This window comes from Macrotis lagotis, chromosome 4 (genome assembly GCF_037893015.1).
Source record: "Macrotis lagotis isolate mMagLag1 chromosome 4, bilby.v1.9.chrom.fasta, whole genome shotgun sequence".
Taxonomy (NCBI): domain Eukaryota; kingdom Metazoa; phylum Chordata; class Mammalia; order Peramelemorphia; family Peramelidae; genus Macrotis; species Macrotis lagotis.
This window is the reverse complement of record NC_133661.1, coordinates 262,432,010-262,455,219: the sequence shown is the minus strand read 5'-3', so window position 1 is coordinate 262,455,219 and position 23,210 is coordinate 262,432,010. Positions and strand designations below refer to the sequence as shown.

The 23,210-nt window shown below is 35.4% G+C and overlaps 1 protein-coding gene across 1 annotated transcript in view; it reads left to right on the top strand.

Annotated features, from left to right (window-relative positions):
* The first annotated feature begins 1,654 nt into the window (after positions 1-1,654).
* The window catches only part of RTN1 (reticulon 1), a 283,252-nt gene continuing 261,696 nt past the window's right edge, over positions 1,655-23,210 (top strand). Inside the window, exon 1 of the mRNA XM_074235924.1 lies at positions 1,655-2,154. Within this exon, the coding sequence (XP_074092025.1) occupies positions 1,863-2,154 (292 nt within the window). The 5' untranslated portion in view covers positions 1,655-1,862. The remainder of the gene's footprint in view (positions 2,155-23,210) is intronic.

Here is a 23,210-nt window from a genome sequence, read left to right as displayed (position 1 = left end):
CTTGATTTTTCACAAGGAAGGGTACATCTTACCATAGCTGCATTAACATATAGACCTTATGTTTTATTAATATTGTACAAGTTTTTGGTATGAGTGATTCTAGATCAGTTATGGTCCATTTTATAGGTCAAAAAGTGTGCTTTAAAACAGACTTAGTGTAGTTAATTGCTTTAACTGCCAGGAGGTCTCTTTAATTTCTTTCTGTTTAATGCATTTTGCCTGGAAGCGATCAAATTATTTGTAGGTATTGCCTTCTTTATTTGTTTCAGTTTGACCTTTGATTAAAGTTCAAAGCCTGCAGACAGTTGTCCTTATAGTATTTAAATAATTTTAAACTCAGTGAGTTTAAATGATACTTCAATATCATTTAAGCAACATTCCATAAGAATTAGTTGGGGAGGTGGGGGGGTAGAGCCAATATAATGATGTCAACCATCTATCTATCCATCTATCTTTCTGTCCTTTGTCCATCTAATGAGGTATCTTGGTTCAAATTGCTTTTTAATATGGAAGTCATATTTAGTTCTATTTAGGATTGATGATCATGGATTTAAAACTAGGTAGTCTAGGGTTTTAAATGGTCTCCTTGAAAATAAGTGCTAGATTTTTTTTTATCAAATGTTCTTGATATTGGTGTGTTTTTGGTATCAAATAAAGAAAAGTTTTCCAAGTTGTCTTTAAATACTCTCTTCCTTTCCTCACTATATCTGCATCTATATTCAATACATGAACAAACTAAGTGCAGAAATGTTGTATAATAAAAATACAGATGAGAATAATTCTCGCCTAGATTTTTGGTATGGTACTTTCTAAATCAGTTATGGTCCATTTAATAGTTCAAAAAGTTCTTTTAAGAAAAGGAACTATGGGATTATTGCTTTTTTGATATTAGTATGTGCTCATAGTTCCTAGCACAAAGCCCAGAAGCAGTTAATAAATATTTGTTGAAGGCATGAAAGTAAGAGTATGGAACCAACATTCTTTAAACCACCTGAATGCTTCACTGGTCAGACCTGAACCATAAGCAATGGAACATATCCATAAGGTAATCGTGGAATATACTTGTTCCCCTGACCACAATAAGAAAGCTAATATAACCATATTCTACTTTTATCCTGTCTTCAAGGTTTTAGAGTAAGTGATACAGGCCAGCCTCAGGGTCTGTGGCCTTGACAAATCTACATCTCTCATTTTGTACTCTTGGTCCCAAGGCATCACTCAAGGTTCAATTTTTAGTTAAGAGGTCAGTGGCCTGAAGGTACTTCGGGGGGTGCTGTGGGGCTGTCGATTTCATCCTTTCTCCAAATGAGGAGGATTTAAGAAGCCCAGTCTGTCTTTCCCTAACCTGGCCAGCTTGAGCCGAAGGCTGGCTCGAGCTTTGGAGCACTCTAAGGAAACAAACCATTTTCACCTGCGTAATAATAGGTTCTGTAGTAGCGAGTCAGCAACCGCGGCAGGAGGAGGAGCAGTTAGCGGTAACAGCAGCAGGACTAGGAGGAAAAGGAGAAGGGGGAGGAGGAGGAGGAGGAGGAGGAGGAGGAGGAGGAGGAGGAGGGGGAGGAGGAGGAGGAGGAGGAGGAGGAGGGGGAGGAGGGGGAGGAGGAGGAGGAGGAGGAGGAGGAGGAGGAGGAGGAGCAGCAGCAGCAGCAGCAGCAGCAGCAGCAGCAGCAGCAGCAGCAGCAGCAGCAGCAGCAGCAGCAGCAGCAGCAGCAGCAGCAGCAGCAGAGGCTGTGTGGTACTGCAGCCTCCCGAAGTCCCTTCTACACGCAGCACCGGAGAATAAGGCAGCCCGCCACTGCCTCTAGCCAGAGTAGCCTCCTCTGCCTATACGAGGCAAGGGAGCCCCGGAGCCCAGGAGAGCCATGTCTGTGCCGCCGGAGCCAAACGACGAGCTGCTGCTGCTGCCTGGCGTCGGGTCACAGCGGTTCGGGGATGGGAGGGAGGAGCAGGAGAAAGAGGAGGAGGAGGAGGGAACGGTGACGATGAAAGGGTTTCACCGGCCACCGTCGCTGCCTCCACAGCAGTACCCGGCAGGGGAGACTTGCCGGAGCGGGGGAGAAAGCGACGGAGAAGGGGCGCAGCAGGAATTGGGCTCAGGCAAAGATCGCCAAGAAGAGAAACACCCTCCCGTTGCCATGGAGACTGCATCCACAGGTAAAGGCGAGGTGCCTTAGATGCTCTACAAATCTGCGTAGATTCTTACTGCTACCTCTCCAACCCCACTCTCCCACCTCTGCCTTCCTCCATCGCAAACTCCTTTTCCTCCACTTCTTTTATTGCGACAAGTATTTGGAAATACTACTAGACTAATAAGAAAAATAATCGAATAAATGTAAATAAATGTAAGAAATAAAAACAAAATATTTGGATCTTCTTTAGGGAAAAAAATATGTCTATAATTGGCCTTCTGGGCTCAGAGCCTCATAAACAGCTTTAGCTTGCGCCTCCAGCTCAAGTTTCTTCTCTCCCTCGGGGTAGGGGGCTTCTCGTTCAGCTCTTTGAGATATTTTTTTTTTAGGGCGTGTTTCCACGCTGCGTGGGCACTAGCAACAAGGGACTAGAACAACAAAGCGGCGCGGACCGAGGCCCTCAGCTCCTTTACAGTTGTTCCTGGGCTTGATACAGAAGGGAAGGATGCCGTCATTATTCTTCATCACTTGCTGTTTGCTCTTTTCTACTCCCCTCTTACGACCCCATTTAATTCCTAACGGTTCTCCACCCCTCCACCCCGATCTATTAGAAAGGGAGGGGTTCCAAAGGTCTTGGGAGCTAGGAGTCCCCGCCCTGAACTTATTTTCTTTTCCTACGGGGCACTTTGCCTTCCTTTTCCCGAGATGTTATTAAAACTTAAAATATATAAGTGTGGTGCGCACCTTGGTAAGGGGCTTTTGTTGTTTGAGTAAGAAATAAAGTGAAGTTTGGTTCCAGAGCATCTAGGACCAGACCCAGCATGTTTGGCTCACTCCCCTGAGACAGGGTCTTCTTTGCCCTGGTGCCCAAGTGTCCAGCAACGGCCCGGAGCACGACTCTTTTTCCTCAGTCGGACCTGTGAATCAGGTGCTACCTCTTGGCTGGAAGTGAGGCGTTGTAGGGAGCAGCAGGGTATGAGCCAGAGCTGCGTTTCTAGAGGCCGGGGGAGGTGGTGCTGTGACTTGTGCGCCCAATATGGATGTTAGACTGATGCAGACCATTACGAATTCAGTAATATCGTGAGAGAAAGGGCTGGGGTGGGACGAGAGTTGAACAGTTTTGGAAATGTTGCTTTTCAAGACAAGGGAACCTGATAGTGGTGGGAGGGTTGAATTGGGAAAAGATGATAGTGTCCTGTTTATTGGTTGGTCTCTGGAGCAGGTGGTGAAACACGAACTGTCCACTGGGGAGAGGAATCAGGAGAGAAAGAGGAAGGGAGAGGGGAAGGAAGCCAGGAAGGCAAGGAGAGGGCTCGGTTACACCTGCCAGATCCGCCTCCTCACCCCACCTATCTGAACGAGTAACAAGTAAGCTAGTTGCTTAAAGTGAGGATCCCTTTAATATGATGTTCTAGTTCTTGAAGGATGGAGATTCTTAGGCATCTTTTGCACAAAAGATATGCATAGAAAACAGTCGTAGAGAGGAATACAATCCGTGTTTTATTCTTGGAGTAATGACAAAAAAAGTAAACCAATATAGCTTGATAATAAAGGCTACAAATGCAGGGGAAAAAAAACATACTGCTAGAAAGAATCTTCAGAGACCATCTAGTCCTTCCCTTTCACTTTGAGGAAACAAAGACCCCAGGAAATGACTTACTGTAAGCCACACAACAGAAAACTTCAGAAGAATCCAGGTCTTTTTCTACTGTATTAAGTAACCTTAAAATGATTGTGTTTTAAATGGAAGAGGATTAATTATAATAGACAATTTATTATACTACTTTCCTTGTTTGCATCTGAAAAACCCCATATCTCTACAACTGATAAAGTAGAAAAAAATTATTGGCAGCTTTTGCATTAATCAATCAGAGCAGGATTAGAGATTACAATTTTTTTTTGTCCTGAAGGGAAGATAATTTTTATTACTTAAGTTTGTTAGTGGTGGCTGAAACAGAGCTCAAAATCTCTAATTAGTGTAATTTTAAGATCATTTGAAAGGAAATTACCCCCCTCCCCCCACATACTTTATTTTGAACAAATAAATGTTCTAAAGATGAAATGGCCAAGGGAAAAGAAAGTTTGTAATCATATACTTATAGCTTTCTAATGATCTCTCCCCCTTTACTTCATTCATTATTAGGGTATCAAAAGCATTAAGGAAACTAAAAAAATATTGGGGATGAATGGACTGGGGTTTTTTCATATTTTAAAAAATATGTTCTGCCCCTATTTTGCATTATTTTAATTTATTGTAGGTATTTTTCTTGGTGAGAGATGAATTAAAACCTTTAGATTTCTTATGAAATAGAAATGTTTCCATGGGTCACCATAAAAATATCAGGATGATATTTAATGACCTAACAGTTAATATAACTAGGCTTTGAAATTTCCAAACAAAATTTGGGCCATATTCTACATGAATCTATATCTTTCTCCTCACTAGGCAAAAACACAGAGAGGAAAATATTGTTCACCTCATTTGTTAGGAATAGTGCCCTTTGGGACTCTGTTCAAATTAAAAATCGACTTAAGCTTTGGAGAAATGGTACTGTAAACAGATTGCCATCTCCCCCACCTCCATAAGGATTAACTTGTGAGGCAGATTTTAGAGCTTAAGAATTCTGTTTTCTGAAGAAGAGGCCATGCCACCTGGACAAAAATTCTGTTATTTATTTTTATACATTGGTGGTAATTAAAGTTTCCTAAGAAACATTTCCAAAAATATTGTTCAGACTGAAGTAATTTATTTGCTAGAATAAATATATGTTTTAATATCATTAAAGTAACCATACATAAAAAGCCTAGGACTTTGTTTTGTCAAGTGCCTGCTACCTTGCTGGGCACTTTGCTAAGAATCTGAGATACAAAAACAAAAGCTTAACAGACTATTTCTGTTAAGGGACTTATATAATCTTGAGGAATATAACATGTCCACATATATAAGAATATGAAGAATAAATCTATGTGGAATGGAAACAAAATACAAGATAGTTAAATACAAGGAAGTTAGAAGTAGTTGGGAGTGGGAAGGTAGGGAAAGATTTTGATTAGAAATAAACTAAGTTAGGAAGGAAGGAAACTATAAGTAAGAGATGGGGAGGCATTCTGGTGCAATGGGGACCATCCCATGGAGCATACTTAGAATTGCCTTTCCTGGTTATAATCAACTGTGTGGAGCCTACTTCTGGTCATGTGATGTTCCAATGCTAAAGGAAAAGAGATTTTTTTATGACAAAGCGAATTCTGCTTCTACCCAAGCCTGAGGATACTGATATTATATCCATTGGCAGTAATAATGCTATTTTGTCCTTCATTTTTCAAAGAAGTCTATGACATCAGGGAGAAGATGCCATGACAAACATATGAAGTGGATTTGAGTGAGGGGATGCTGTGCTAAGTTACCAGTGTCACATTCTCCTCCAGAGCCATTTGGACTGATGACTGGAGATGGTCCTGGATGTGAGGCAGTCAGGTTAAGTGACTTGCCCAAAGTCACACATCTAGAAAGAGTGAAGTGTCTGAGACTGAACTCAAACTCCAGTACTCCTGATTCTAAGACCAGTACTTTTTCCCCCATCTCATCATGGTTTCCACATGGATCATGGACTCAACTAGGTAGGCTTGTGCCTGAATCACTGGAAACCTTTTCTTCTTTGTTATTCCTTTCTTGAGTAATGATTGAGCATGAATCTTGAGGCAAATGTGTCCAGGCTTATAAGAGATTCAGATGTCCTAGGCACAATGAATGGATCTGACTAGTGATAGGGGAAGTTTCTGCATTGGAGAAGATTGGCAAGAGCAAATGGATCAAGTTGGGCCATTTTATCAGCAGATATACCTGCTGCTGTTTGGACAGTGCAGTCTATATGAAATGGAAAATAAAGTACTGCTCAGCAATTCCATAAACTGCTTTATGTTCTAATGAAATTCAAGTTAGACTTCTAGCAGACTGTTAACAACTGTTATTTTTTAAAAATAAATTTATTATTGTTCCAATTGCATGCAAAATAGTTTTCAATATTCATTTTTGATAAGATTTTGAGTTTCACATTTTTGCTCTTGCCTGCCCCCTCCCTTTGGCAGTGAGTAATCTACATGTTATATATTCAAATACAGGCATAACTTTGTTAAACATATTTAGTCATATTGTGAAAAAAAGAATCAGAACAAAAGGAAAAACATTAGAGGGAAAAACAAAGCATAAAATAAAATTTTAAAATAGAAAATAGCATGCTTTGGTCTGCATTCAGACTCTGATGTGTATGGTATTCTCCATCACAGATGGTTTAGAATTGTTTTTGATCATTATTCTGCAGTGGAGAGTTAAGTTGATCATAGTTGATCATCACACAATGTTGCTATTATTGAATTCTATTTTAAGTCTTTTCTCTTTCAAGAGCAGGTCACTTACAACAAAATGTGGGAAGGGGAGTAATGTGTAAGGGCATTAGAAAGATAGATTGAGGTCAGGTTGGGAAGGACTTTATTTTTATTATTTTATTATTATTATTTTTTTGCTTTTGCTAGGGAAGTTAGGTTAAGTGACTTGGCCAATGTCACACAGTGCAGTAATTATTTAAGTGTCTGAGGTCGAATTTGAACTCAGGTCCTCCTGACTCCACTATGCCACCTAGCTGTCCCAAGAAAGACTTTAAAACCTAGATGTTTATATCTTATCCAGAAAAAAGCAGTTTATTGAGTAAGAGTAGTGACTTGCTCAGTTTGGAATGGATAGAGGTTTGAAGGAGGGAGACCAATTAAGAGGCTATTGCAATAATCCAGTAGAGAGATGATGAAGTCCTGAACTAGGAAAGAGAGGAACATATACACATATACAAGGATGTTGTGGAGGTACAAACATAACAATATCACAAAAATAAAGCTTGTTTGTTATTTCTAAAATTGCCTAATCAGAGTAGGAAAAAGTTCTGCTGGGGCAGCTAGGTGGTGCAGAGAGCACTGGGATTGGAATTAGAAAGACTCATTTTCCTAAATTCAAATTTAACCTCAGATATTCACTGTGTGACCCCAGAGCATGTCACTTAACCCTGTTTGCCTCAGTTTCCTCATCTGTAAATTGGACTGGAGAAGGAAATGGCAAACCACTCCAGTATTTTTGCCAAGAAAACCCAAAAAGGGATCATGAAGAGTCACATATTACTGAAAAAAACTGGACAATAACAACAAAGTCTGCTGGCAAAGGAATATATAGTAAGGTATATGCAAGTTCTAGTACATTAAATTTGTTAACCACAAAACTAAGATGTATTTCACAATATTCCAAAAATATTATAAGAGCAACAATTTAATTTTCCTGTAAATTTCTTACCTTATGCTTAGAAATTCTTCAAAGGAAATATATATATATATATATATATATATATATATATATCTCACAGGGATGCAAAAGGTGACATTGAGATGCTATACACACACATGTGTATGTGTGTGTGTGTGTGTGTGTGTGTGTGTGTGTGTGTGTGTATAGGTAAAAATTTAAGTTATCTATGCCAGGAATTTGGTACTTGTTATTAAATTTTATCAGTGTAGAAATCTCAAAATAAAATAATGCTTTCTCTGCAATTTATAATCTTCTTAGTTGCTTGATACTAGAATAGGTTAAGTGATTCCTCTAGGGTCACACTGTCTTAGACTATTAGTGAACTTTTCAAGTGTTTGAGTCTAACCTTTCTAAATGGATTATAAAGGGTTAGAATGCCTTGCATAAAGATGTTGCAATTCTTTGAAAATATTTATATTCTCTATTTCCAAACTGGTTTCTTTTTTTTTTGGATAGCAATTAGATTGTAATCTCTTTGAGGGGTAGAACTGTATCTTATTACTTGACAGAATCCAATAGAATTGTAGAGATGGAAAGGACATCTAGGTTGTTGAATTCAATCCCATTATTTAACAGATAAGGAAACTGAAGCCCTGAGATATTAAGTGACTTAACAAAGATTACATAAATAGTAAGCATCATTGTTTAGTTAATTTTCACTGAAGTCTATCTAACTATTCGAGGCCCTTTTGGGGTTTTCTTGGCAAAGATAGTTTGCCATATTCTTCTTCAGCTTATTTTGCTGATTGAGGAAACTGAGAAAAATAGGGTTAAATAACTTGCTCAGGGTTCACACTTCTAATATCTAAGGTCAGATTTGACCTCAGATGTCTTCCTGACTCCAGGGTTAGTACTCTATCCACTGTGCTACCTAGCTGCCCAGTATCAGAAGGAAGATTTGAACCTTGCTCCTCTGACTCTTAGTATTTTTTCCACTGTTATCAATTTCAACTCATTCCTTCTTCAATAAGTGCTATTTGACTTCTACTTGAAGACCTTCAGTAAAAGGATCCAAGCATATCATTTATTTCGAACAGTTGTGCTAAGTTTTGCTCTTTTTATTTTTCAAGTCCTGACTGTTAAGAATCATGAAGAATTAGATGAATTTCATTAAAAATGGGCAAATATTATACCAAGTTTCAAAAGAGGAAAAAAGGGTAAATTTCTGAAACTGCAAAATGGTAAGTTTGATGTTGATCATTGGCAAAATTCTAGACTTTTATTTAACAGATGGGCAGTGGGCACTGAGAAAAGAATGAGGATAATCACTACTAGCAATCATATTTTCACTAGGAAAGATTTATGCCAAACTTAGCCTGTTTCTTTCTTTTTTTTAAATTGAATATCTAAGTTAACCCATCAGGAGAATTTCATTTACATAATATTTCTTGACTCTATCAAGGTCTTAGGCAAAGATTTGCCTCATGTCTTTAGAATAAAAATAGAGAAACATCTGGATAGATTTGTGCTTTTTTGAATAATAGTAGCCAGAATTTTGATTAATGATTTGATGTTGACTTGAAAGAAAGAAGTTTCTAGTTTGCATGCTGCTGAACTCTTATCTGTAGGTCTGTCCTTTTCAATGATTTTGTTAAAGACTTCCCTTAGACTGGAAGTTTCCTTTCATTCTTCTCTTGGTCTCTATTGGGAATGCTATTTTCTCTTCAGAATACACTCAAAGTGATTTTGTGATTCTAGTCACATGGATTCTCAGGATTGAATTTATTGATTCATTATCACAATCCTAATAATAACAATGATGTTATTAATAATTAACCTTTACTTAGAGTTTAATGCTAAAAAAATTACTTTCTGACATTATCTCTAACAGTCCTATGAAGGAAACTGAGGAAGAAAGCAAGTGACTTGATCATAGAATTAATATCTGAGTCACAATTTTAACTCAGATCTTTATGACTCCAAATCCAAAATATTCAATATGTCATCCACCTGCCAAACACAACCTTTCAATCATGAAATATTATATTATTATAGACCGAGTTTATGGTGCTCCATCCATGTTACTTTAATACTTAATTAACTCCCTCTTCATGGCCATTTGTTTGTTGCAATCAAACAAATATAAATTGGTAAGGGCAGCTAGATGTCAGGAGGACCTGGATTCAAATCTGGCCTTAAACACTTACTAGCTATGTGACCTTGGGCAAGTCACTTAACCCTGATTACCTGGCATCCAGGGCCATCTCCAGGTGACCTGATTTCATATCTGGCCACTAGAGTCAGATGGTTCTGGAGAAAAAAGTGAGGTTGGTGACTCAGCATAGCACCCCCTCACTCGGATCCAATTCATATGCTTGTCATGGCATCACTTCCCAGATGTTATGGTCTTCTTCAAGATAGAAAGACAAACATCTTCATCAAATATGTAAATAAAACTGATTTCCCCATAACCTTATAAATCAAAATAATTTGAATTTATATGCAGGTCACCACCACTCCCCAGCTCCAAAGTTCCTGCCAAATACTTTATAGTGTATTTTAAGGAAGGTAGCGACAACAAGGAAGATGAGGAGAAAGATACAACTTGGACAATGAGGCATCTGAAAGATAATTTGAAGAAATTATAGATGTTTAGTCTAAAGAATATAAGACTTAAGGGCAACACGATAGATATCTTTAAATAATTCAAGAATTCTTATGCATTAAACTAGAGGGCCAGGGATTGTTACATTTTTGTGTCTGTGTGTCTCCAAAACCTATCATAGTGACTTGTCCATGGTATGCATTTAGCCTATGTTTGAGATGGTATTTAATATATACACTTTGTTTTTTGAACTGTTGATTTGAAATTAAATTGTATGAGAGATGGTGTTAAACTTGATTCTGAAGTACTGAGGATATAATATAAATCTTTCTTCTTGATAGATAAGTAGGTATTTATGAGTATCATTTGTGCCAGAGTTGATTGATAATGATATTAATTGATTTTGTTTTTTTGATTGCTTTGCTGGTCCTTGCTGCTTAATTGTTTTTGTCTTTTACTTGTTTGTTACATGGCTTCAGGAGTAGGTGTGTATAGAGAACTGACTATGATTTCCAAAAAACAACACAAGGCAACTGTTAAGTGGAAGAACTAGGTGAAAGAGGAATAACGAAAGAGGAATATTATTTCCTTTTTCTTATTCATCTTTTTTCCTTCTCTAGTTTCCTTCTCTAGATGGTAATGGGTGGCAAACTTTTAACTTTTTATGAGGAAAACCTTTTCAATAAGTAAAGCTGTCCAATAAGGTTGTAAGATTCTCTATCCTGGACCTATTCCAGCAAAGGCTGAAGGGCAATCTCTTAAAGATGTTGAAGAAATAGTTCCTGCACTGAGATGTAGAATCAGAAGACTATTTTATCAGAAGATTCTTTCTAACTTTAAAATTGTATTCATTTAAAAAGATTATCTGACTTCTGCCATCAAAATGTGAACCAGTATTCAATAAATGACTGGGGAAGCTAAGTGGTTTAGTGGATAGTGCTTGGCCTGTAGTCAGGAAGACTCATCTCTCTGAGTTCAAATCTAGTCTCAGACACTTAACGACCTGGGTGGCCCCAAGCAAATCATTTAACTGTACCTCATTTTACTCATCTATAAAATGAGCTGGAGAAGGAAATGACAAACCACTTCAGTATTTTTGTCAAGAAAAGCACAGATGGGTTTGAACACAACTGAAACAACAAAAATCTGCTAAATGACACATTCTGTCCTTCTAGGGATACACACACACACACACACACACACACACACACACACACACACACACACACACACACACACATAATGATTTTAGAATTAACAGCTTTAAAAGATCTCAGTGGTCATTTTTTTAGGTTTGTTTTTTTGCAAGGCAATGGGGTTAAGTGGCTTGCCCAAGGCCACACAGCTAGGTAATTATTAAGTGTCTGAGGCCTGATTTGAATTCAGGTACTCCTGACTCCAGGGCTGGTCCTCTATCCACTGCACACCTAGCTGCCCTCTTAGTGGTCATCTTGTCCAAATCTCCATTATTATATAGATGAGAAGGTTGAGTTACAGAATGCTAAACAAGATGACCAAGGTTACACAGATGGTAAACAGAAGACTTAAGTAGGTAAGAGTCAAAATAAAAGAAAAATATTTTTACCTTCCCATGTTAATCTGTAACTGAGTTGGGGAAAAATTTAGTATTAGCAATGTCAGATTTGAATACATCTCTTCAAACTCCTAAATCCAATGCTCTATTCACCACCATATGCTAAAATGCTCTAACTAGGGATATGTAGAAAGACAGATCTTTAGATGGCAGCATCATTTAGGTATGTCTCAAAAAAAAGAAAAATAAATGAAATCAGGAGCAGAACTCATAAAACTACAACTAACTACCAAATGGGAAGTCTCAACTAAGAAGATTTCTTAAATATATTTATTTGAAATTAAAGTCAACTCTTATTTATAAATTCTCATTAATATTCTATTTGACTATGCATTACTATTAATCCTTATGATTCTGTTCAGTTTTAGTGCAGTAACTCAAGCATGCAGAAACTGGCCACACATCATATATAATTCTCAGTTTCTGTCTCAGGTTTTCCATTTTTCTCCTTACATCTCTTTGTCTATCTTCTTCATCTCCATCTTGATTTTTTTAATCTTCGTTTCTAATCTCTTACTTTTTCTTTTATTCCTCTACTAAAGAATGGAAGCTGAAGAATGGCTTCCAAAATAGCCAGATTAAGTGACATACCCTTGAATACCCTAATAACTTAAATGTTTAAAAGAAAAACATATTCTTTCCTTTTTTCTTATTCATCTTTTTTTCTTCTCTAGTATATAGCTCATCATAGAATAATGTTTAGTGGATTGCCTCATGAATTATTTTAATCTGAACCTTTTAATTTAATAGTTTAATCTTTGATGATATTTATGCTTAAAATAATTAAACTAAATTGTAGGCCCTTGAGGTTAGAGAGAATTATATATTTTTCTTGTATTCTTCACAGTACCTAGCACAAGTTAGTGGTCAATACATATTGTTGAATTGAATTGAAGATTGTTTTGTTACATTTTTTTATAAAGAAGAATGATGAATATTAGAATGACAGGGAATCTTGGGAGTAGGAGACAAAATAAATATAGCTTTTCTGCTTCCCCTGTTAATTTGCAACCAAATCTAGGCAATCTAAACATCTCCACTGTATGCCATTGTAGTGCTTGTTCTGTTACTCAAACAGTTACTCAAATTGTTTGAAATCTATCAAGGAGGGACAGGGATCAATAAAGAAATAGTGGTTTCTTCTTAAATCTGGAAGTTGATAAGATAGTGGTAATTTTTTTTTGTTTGTTGATTTTTTAAGACCAGGTCCTAACATCTCACCTAGACTGGAAGTACCTGGGTCACTTTTAGTCCTGACCACACTGCTCATTAGCATGGCAGATTTGACTTCTTGTTGTTGAGTTTGACCAGTTTGCAGCTCCTTAAAGCAACCCAATAGCTTCCCTACTCCTAGAGGTTTATCCAACCCTAGGGCTTTGTTTATATAATACTCCTTCTCAGAATGCCTTCCTTCATTCTCTATATAGATCATTCTGGAAAGAATATTACAGAGTCTTAGGGTTTGAAATAGAGCATAAAGTGCTTGTGGCACAGTGAAGAGAATGAATTCATTATAGAAAAAAGAATTTTAGAGTAGTAGTAGAAAACAAATATGAAGATGTTCAGAAGGACCTTGCTAGTTAGGTAGAAAAATTTATACTTCGAATGGTAATTTACCTATTTACTTCATATGACTTTCTGGTAATTTTTTATGAAGTCATAGAGTTCTTGCCTTTTGCCTTGGTTCAGGGAATTTCCACATCCACACTGAGAGTTCCTTAGGCTAACAAAATCACATATGGTATTTAAGCACTGTAAGACTTACAAAGTGCTTTCATCATAATAATCTTGAAAGTTAATTTAGTGGGAGTAAATTGGCTCTATTTTAGGCTTTGGAGCAAATTAATCTATTTACAGCAGTTCTGGGGGGGATAACAGTCCATTTTGTTGTTATTGTTCAGTTGTTTGAGTCACATCTGAATTATTATTTTTTTATTAAAGATATTATTTGAGTTTTACAATTTTCCCCCAATCTTGCTTCCCTCCCCCATCCCCACCCCATGGATAGCACTCCATCAGTCTTTACTTTGTTCCCATGTTTTACCTTGATCCAATTTGGGTGTGATGAGAGAGAAATCATATCCTTAAAGAGAACAGAATTCTCAGAGGTAACAAGATCAGACAATAAGATATCTGGGTTTTTTCCCCAAATTAAAGGGAATAGTCCTTGTACTTTGTTCAAACTCCACAGCTCCTTATCTGGATACAGATGGTACTCTTCTTTGCAGATAGCCCAAAATTGTTCCCAATTGTTTCACTGATGGAATGAGCAAGTCCTTCAAGGTTGAACATCACTCCCATGTTGCTGTTAGGGTGTACAGTGTTTTTCTGGTTCTGCTCATCTCACTCAGCATCAGTTCATGCAAATCCCTCCAGGTTTCCCTGAAATCCCGTCCCTCCTGGTTTCTAATAGAACAGTAGTGTTCCATGACATACATATACCACAGTTTGCTAAGCCATTCCCCAATTGAAGGACATTTACTGGATTTCCAATTCTTTGCCACCACAAACAGGGCTGCTATAAATATTTTTGTACAAGTAATGTTTTTATCCTTTTTCCTCATCTCTTCAGGGTATAGACCCAGTAGTGGTATTGCCGGGTGAAAGGGTATGCACCTTTTTGTTGCCCTTTGGGCATAGTTCCAAATAGCTCTCCAGAAGGGTTGGATGAGTTCACAGCTCCACCAATAGTGTAATAGTGTCCCAGATTTCCTACATCCCTTCCAACAATGATCATTATCCTTCCTGCTCATAATGGCCAATCTGAGAGGTGTGAGGTGGTACCTCAGAGAAGCTTTAATTTGCATTTATCTATTAATTAATGATTTAGAGCATTTTTTCATATGGCTATGGATTACTTTGATCTCCTCATCTGTAAATTGCCTTTGCATATCCTTTGACCATTTGTCAATTGGGGAATGGCTTTTTGTTTTAAAAATATGACTCAGTTCTCTATATATTTTAGAAATGAGTACTTTGTCAGAATCATTAGTTGTAAATATTGTTTCCCAATTTATTACTTTTCTTTTGATCTTGATTACATTGGTTTTATCTGTGCAAAAGCTTGTTAATTTAATGTAATCAAAATCATCTAATTGGTTTATGGTGATGTTCTCCAACTCTTCCCTAGTCATAAACTGTTCCCCTTTCCATAGATCTGACAGGTAGACTAGTCCTTGATCTTCTAATTTGCTTATAGTATTGTTTTTTATGTCTATGTCCTGTAACCATTTGGATCTTATCTTGATAAAGGGTGTGAGGTGTTGGTCTAATCTAAGTTTCTTCCATACTAACTTCCAATTATCCCAGCAGTTTTTATCAAAGAGGGAGTTTTTATCCCAATGGCCGGACTCTTTGGGTTTATCAAACAGCAGATTACTATAATCATCTCCTGCTTTTACACATAGTCTATTCCACTGGTTCACCACTCTATTTCTTAGCCAATACCAAACAGTTTTGATGACTGATGCTTTAAAATATAATTTTAGATCGGGTAGTGCTAAGCCACCTTTGTTTGCATTTTTTTCATTAAGCTCCTGGCAATTCTTGACTTTTTATTTCTCCATATGAATTTACTTACAATTTTTTCTAACTCATTAAAGTAATTTTTTGGAATTTTGATTGGTAGGGCACTAAACAGACAGTTTAGTTTTGGTAGAATTGTCATTTTTATTATATTAGCTCTCCCTATCCATGAGCAGTTGATATTTGCCCAGTTATTTAAATCTGATTTAATTTGTGTGAGAAGTGTTTTATAATTGTTTTCAAAAAGATTCTGAATCTGTCTTGGCAAATAGACTCCCAAATATTTTACACTGTCTGAGGTTACTTTGAATGGGATTTCTCTTTCTAGCTCTTCCTGCTCTTTCTTGCTAGACATATATAGAAAAGTTGAGGATTTATGAGGGTTTATTTTATAACCTGCAACTTTGCTAAAATTGCTAATTGTTTCCAGTAATTTTTTGGATGATTTCTTAGTATTCTCTAGGTAGACCATCATGCAAAGAGTGAGAGTTTTGTCTCTTCCTTCCCAATTCTAATTCCTTCAATTTCTTTTTCTTCTCTAATTGCTGATGCTAACATTTCGAATACAATATTGAATAGTAGTAATAGGAATCCTTGTTTGACCTCTGATCTTATTGGGAATGCCTCTAGCCTCTCCCCATTGAGTATAATGCTTGTTGATGGTTTCAGATAGATACTGCTAATTATTTTAAGGAACAGTCCATTTATTCCTACACTCTCTAGTGTTTGAATTATTTTTTAATTATTTTTTTAGTCAAAGATTACTTCAAGGTTTTGAGTGATGGGTAATTCAAAGAATTTTGGTAGCATTGTTAGATGTAGGGAAGTTATGAGGGGAACGTGTGTGTTATGAGGGACACTAAATAAGATTAATTATATCTTAGGCATATGGAGTCTGAAGTTACAGGTAGATATTCAAGAAAAAATATTCAGTTGAAAAATTTTGAGAGTGAAGAGCAGAAGGCCAAGGACTAAGTCCAAGGAAAGCCTTTAGCTAAAAGAAGCTGAATAAAATCAAGAGTGATTGATTTTGGCTGTAGAGTAAAGAAAATAATCAGGATGGATAGTGTCATAGAAAGTAAAATAAAAGAGTTTCAAGATTACAAGGGTTTTAATGTCATATGTAGCAGCCAGGTCAAGAAGAATGAGACTTAGAAGAGGCCATATTACCTTAAAATAAAATGCCAATAAAATAATCATTTCATCCTTAATAAAAATCATCTAATTAGGAAGTTATTAAATGAATGTTTAATTGCTAGAGTGGATAGAGAATTGAGCTGAGAACCAGGAAGACCTAAATTCAAGCTCTGTCTCTTAACACATACTATCTGTATAACTCTGGGCTAGTCACTTAATCTCTCACTTTTCCATCCAGTTCTCTGTTTCAGATAAGGTGCCAATTTGCTTAGAGGATTTCCTCATCTGGCATTCTCTAATATCTGTGAAATCACAAGTATAGTCCCTATTCCTAAATCCCTATATATAAGTCGTTAATTCTATCCTAAATTTATACAAAGTTGAAAAATAGTCCTTCCTTCAAAGAGCTTAGAGTTATACTATGCTTAAATATTATATAGATTGACCAGTGGTCTTTTGGAAGGCATAAGAATAGATGGATGGATTGGAAGTTGTAGAAGTTTATTTTGTTGATCCCCTTGTGAGAGCCCAAGAGAACTGAAGAGGAAGGGAGAAGGTTTAAATGGAAACTGCTTTCCAAACTACTATGCTTTAGAAGACAATATGCTTTTGTGTTAAGTCTTAGCTACAATAAGGGCTCACATTCATAGGACAATAGATTTAGAATTGGAAGAGAGATTAGTTTATTTTCCTCATTTTATAGATAGTATAGGGCAATAAATTTAGAACTGGAAAATAATTTAGTTTATCTACCTCATTTTATAGTTAAGGAAATCTAGATTTAGAAAGGTAAACTCAGGGCCTCTGACTCCAGTTCCAGTGCTCCTTCAATTCCCCAGACTTACCTCGTCTATGTCATTTCTTTCATTTAGGAATCACTTCCCTAACAATAACCTTGAGAATTCAGTAGTAAAAATAGGTTTTTCAGAGATTAAGAGACTTGTATAAAGACCTATTACTTCAAGTCCAAATCTTTTTTGTTCCAAGTTCAGTTTTCTTCTTACTTATGTTTTACTAATACTTATAGCAACAGATTTTTTTTAAAGTGTCCTAATCTTTTCTCTCTGAAAATGAGGAAAATAAAGACTTGAAAGTTATTATCAATAGGAAAAATAGGTGTTAAGGAGGAAGAAGCTGTTTTTTTACCCTTAATGTAGAAAGCAATAGAAGGGAGGGTCTACCTTTCCTCTCCCTCCTCTTCCTCTTCTAAGATCATGCAGGAGGGTGAATTATAGAAAAATTCAATACCTTCCCCCTAAAAGTTTGGTTAGCAGACCCTGTTGATATTAGTATGCTTAGAATGTATACTCCATGAGGGTAGGGACTTATTTTCGATTTTTTTTGTATCCATTGGGATTATTACAATTCCTGATTTATAGGAATTTTCACTTAATAAATAAAGGTTTATTGCTTGGTTCATTGATGAACTTGTCATTTTTAGTTTAATAAAATCTCTTCCCACCAAAGCAAAAGGATATTTTGAGACACTGGGAGATAATGTGATAGAGTGAAAAAAGTCTGTGCTCTGGTACAGACAACTCAGCTGTCAGAAGCAGAGAGAGAGAGAAGGTGCCTGCATTGGGGTGATTTCTTTATCTGGAAATTCCCTATATGTATGATAACGTCCCTGATCTAGATAATGTTCAAGCAACTGTAGTAGAATGTATATCCCCTGTATGAATATTCTTGTATGAAACAATATATATCCCTGTATATAACACTTATAACAGCTATTAATAATTAACATTTGTAATCAAGATTGATAATTACTATTAATATAATATATATATATTAATCATTACATTGTTAGGCACTGTATGGGACAGTATATTATATGAACCATCTGATCAAAGTAAAATTAGATTGTTTCTTTTTTGAGCGATGGGAAGATGAGATTAAAGAAAACTATTAATTTAAAAAAATGTTTTATTAATGTTTTATATAACCTGAACTTCACAATACCCCTCCTCCACTGAACTGTCCCTTGAAACAAATAAGCAGGTAAACATACTATCCACGTCTGATTGCAAATGCTACATCTTTCTTGCATAGTCCACCACTTCTCTTGTAAGAAAAGAAAAATACTTTCAGCCTTTTGGAATTAATATTGGTCATTACAACAAACTAAAATCTTATGTCCTTTAATGCTATTTTCCTTTACGTTGTTATGGCCATTGTGAATATCAATCTTTTAGGTTTGCTTTCTTCACTTTGCATCAATTAATACAGATTTTCTCAAATTTTTCTGAAACCCTCATAATAGTTTTTATAATTATGAAATGATATCTCATTATGCTTAAATACCAAGAGTTTTTCCTCCACTTATTGAAGGACTTTTAATGAGGTCTATGGTGTATAAAAGAAGTGACATGAGAAAAAAGGAAGTTCATGATGCCCTAAGTTATAATCATTTCTTAGTCCTTTTTTGTAGAAGGTTAGGCATACTGGGTATTATGTCTAACAAGGTATTGCTTTGTGAAGCCAAAATAAGTGATTCAAGACACAAAGTAGATTAATTGTAGTCCTTGCCTGTATTATCTTAATAGCCTTTATGATATATTGCCTACATTTATCTTCCTTCACTTGGATATATTGAAGATCCTTGTTCAGACCATCTCCTGACTCTCTCCCTAGTACTTTCCCAATATGCTCAAAATAAGCCATCTTTTCTAATTTTGAAATTCTGTAGTGCAAAAGTCTCTATCACTTATTCCAACACTTCTCATAAGCTAACTTGTAGTGTTATTTTTTATGAGTATGTTTTGTGGTCCCTCAGAGCTTCTTGATGGAAGGGATTAAGTTTTTTATCTCCTTGAATCCTATTATGTGAAAAGCTTTATTATGAGGGACTGCTAGGTGGCAGTGGATAGAGCACAGGCCCTGGAGTGAGTAGACCTGAATTCAAATTTGACCTCAGACTTAATAATTACCTGTAGGACCTTGGGCAAGTCACTTAGTTCCTTTGCCCTGCAAAAACAAACAAAAAAGCTGTATTATGTGCATAGGCTTATTCACAGTTAAGTGCTTAACAAATATTTGTCAACTGATTGGATCTACAGTTGAGATGAGGGAGCACTCTTCTCCCTTTCTTTCATTATAAATTGGGTGAATTTTTCATTTTTTATTGAGTCCTCACCACTTGCATTGTTTCTCCTTAGCTGACTAATCTCTTGCAAAATCAAATTCTTGGGAATAAGGTTCATCTGTATAGAATTAGCATTAATTTGAAATAAAAGAACAATAAACAAGAGAGAACTGAGTGCTGAATTGTGCAAATGTAGACTATAAATGTGGTAGGAGTTGTAAGAAGGTGGAGAGCAGTCATTAAAAGCTGGAGCAATTAAAAAATCTGTTGAATAGTGAAGTATTTTCTAACTATGTTTTATTCTCTATGTAGGAGGTAGGAGTTGAGTTGGATCTTGAGAAAGTTTTTAGTGATGGCAGACAGTATTTGTGATTTAATAGTGATCCTTAAATCTTGCTCATTCCCTATTCTCTAAAAAGGTCATGCTTAGATTAGGGGGAAATTGTAAAATTCAAAATAAATAAAATCTTTCTTTAAAAAAAAGGCCATGGGGCAGCTAAGTAGCTTAGTGGATAGAGCACCAGCCCTGGAGTCAGGAGTACCTGAGTTCAAATGTGATGTCAGACACTTAATAATTACCTAGCTGTGTGGCCTTGGGCAAGCCACTTAACCCCATTGCCTTGCAAAAAAGAACTTAAAAAAAAGGTCATACTTAAACTGTCTCAGGAAAATATCTGATATGTTCCATTTTTAGATAACCCAAGACATGGAAATTCTACAAATTTGCCTATGAATTCATTTGAAAGTTTAATAAACATAATTATCAGATTTAATAAACATGATTCTTGTGATTAAGCTAGAACTGTTTTGTTGTTCAGATATATTTTATTTTGATTTAGTTGGAGTCTTCCTACTTGTAAAGGAATGCAAAATACCATGCTCCTTATAGTGAGACTAGATGTCAGATACTTGTTCTTAGGAACATGTAATTGTTTCCTGTTAAGAAATAGCATCTTATGATTTCTTTCTCATCACACTCCATTTGGATCAATGTACAACATGGAAACATGTAAAGACTGACAAATTGCTTTCTGTGGGGGGGTGGGGGGGTAGGGAAGTAAGATTGGGGGGAAAAATTGTAAAACTCAAATAAAATCTTTAATCAAAAAAAAAGAAATAGCATCTTGCAAATAAAGTTTAACAGAGCAGGTGAACGTTTAGGCAAACCCTAGTTTTGCAGAAATAGATTTAAATGTAACAATGAGTTGAGAGTTAATGGTGGTGACTTGACAATATTATTCTTTTAGAATTCCCTTATACTACATTGGAGGTTTTGATAATAGAAAAAAGGTACTGATTGATTGGACTTCATCTTACATAGTTCTTTTAAAAGGTCACTAATTATATTTTAATATCATGTTATATTAGAAATGGCTTGTACCAACTTTGGACCTTTGCTAAATATTCATTTCAGTGGATGTAATGAAAACAGATTGAATCATTATGTTCTCAGGGCATGCTTGTTAAATGCATATCAATCTAACTTGTACTTATGCAGACAGGAGCCTCAAGGAGGAAAATTTTAATATCGTTATATCCAAGTAGTAGAGACATTATTTTCAATTGTGGAAGTCAAGGATTTTTGCATTTTTTAATGTCTTTCTCCTTATTGAATGTAAATGTGGGGCAACTCATAACTAAATTGTTTAAAATATTTTACTAATTTTTTAGTTTTCTGAAATGGGATTTTCCTTTCTTTTATCACTTCTTTCATTTTGTTATATAGAAATGTTAATTTTTGTAACTTGTATCTTTACTAAAGCTATTAGTTGTTTTGATTCATATTTTTGCTGATTAAAATTTTTAAAAGTTAATTATCACCTATATTTAAACCTTTAATTTCCTTCTCTTGTCTTTATTATTGCTAGTATTTCCAAAATTATATAAAATAATGGAGATAATGAACCTTCTTGCTTTATTCCTGTATTTCTTGGGAACAGAGATATATATTTTTGAAATTATCTACTTAAAATTATGCCATTTTCCTATAATGGGAGAACAATAAAGCCCAAATTTCCCCTTTTTTATGGATTCTAATATCTTTATAGATATAATTGAGAATTAATGGTGGTGACTTGGCAATATTATTCTTTTAGAATTCCCTTATACTACATTGGAGGTTTTGATAATAGAAAAAAGGTACTGATTGATTGGACTTCATCTTATGTAGTTTTTTAAAAAGGTCACTAATTAGATTTTAAAATTATGTTGTCCTGATTAGAAAAGCATTTTATTGCAGTATCAAGAATAATCTTTAAATTTTCATAGGATCAAACAATTATAAAGTTGGAGATTATTTCCCTTATTTTGCAAATAAACAGAGGAATTTGAAGTTTTCTATGTGATGTTATGTTTGACTCTTTGTGACCCCATTTGATTTTGTTTATTTATTTATTTTTGGCAAAAAATACTGGAGTGGTTTGTTATTCCTTCTCTAGTTCATTTTACAGATGGGGAAACTTAGGTGGATAGGATTAAATAACTTGCCCAGGTAACATAGCTAGTGTCTGAGGTTGGATTTGAATTCAGGTCTTTCTGATTCCAAGCCACCTGCTCAATCCAATGGTGCCACCTAGCTGGGCATTTCTGTGAGATATAGTGGTATATGGAGTAAATGATTAACCAAATATAAAATAAAACCTCTCTAATTAATGCATTCATCCAACAAATATTTATTGAATATCTCCCCTATGTATAGCCACTATTTATTAAAAAAATCACCTCTATAGCAATGTATTAGATATTATGAGGACTACAAAAATTCCAATAAAATTTCTGTCTCTAAGGAGTTTAAAATCTAATCTGGGACATAGAATGCAGAACGTTTTGTGCTCTTACCATTGTACTTCATCAGGGAGGATCATAATCTATCCATGCATTTTCTTCTTGTGAGATTCTTGTTTGTCTTTTCATAAGTAGAATTAATACAAATACTATATTATATTAATTATATTATTCCCACATAAGATTTACTCATTAGAAATTCAGTTAATAACATGAGAATTAATACAGTTAAAGACAATAATAATATAAAAAAGTAAAACTTGATAAAAAGTAACAATCTGAATTAGTGATTAGAGGTTTTAAAAATAGTAATACCCTTTAATTTCTTTCAAGTATGTATGATAACCTGAATTTATGACTAGCAATTGTCCAAAAGATCCTTCCAGATCAGTTTAAGTGACTAGATAAGCATGATTTATAATGTATATGTCAATTGTTTCTGTTATCTGAACTGGACATGCTCAGACAAGCTTAGGTTATACAGATAAATTAATAAACTTTTTTAAAACATTTTTTCTTATAGACAGAATATTCTCCCTTCCACATCTTGATATACTATTAATTGCCTTAGCACTACTTTTCCTGTAGATAATACCAAGAGAAATTCATGCCAGATTGCCTTTTCAACATAATTCTGAATTAATAGTATAGTTAAAAAGGTTGGAAAATTATAGACATCTGATACTATTTTTCAAAAAGGAGCAACTATAGTATTTATATTGAGTATTTTTGTTCATCGTTACGTTTGAAGAAGTAGCATAAGAGAATACAACCAAGAAATATATTTAGTTCAAACTCTAATCTGGAAAAAAATCTCATCTGGATTTCTTTGGCTCATTTCAAATATAAGGTAATGTCTTTCTACAAGAAAATTAGCAGTATTTTTTGGCAGGTATTTTTTTATTGTGGTTTTGAATTTTACAGTTTTTCCCCCAGTCTCACTTCCCTCCCCCAACCCCCCCCATAGAAGGCAGTCTGATAGTCTTTATGTTGTTTCCATGCTATACATTGATCAACATTGAATGTGTTGAGAGAGAAATCATATCCTTAAGGGGAAAAAATAAAAG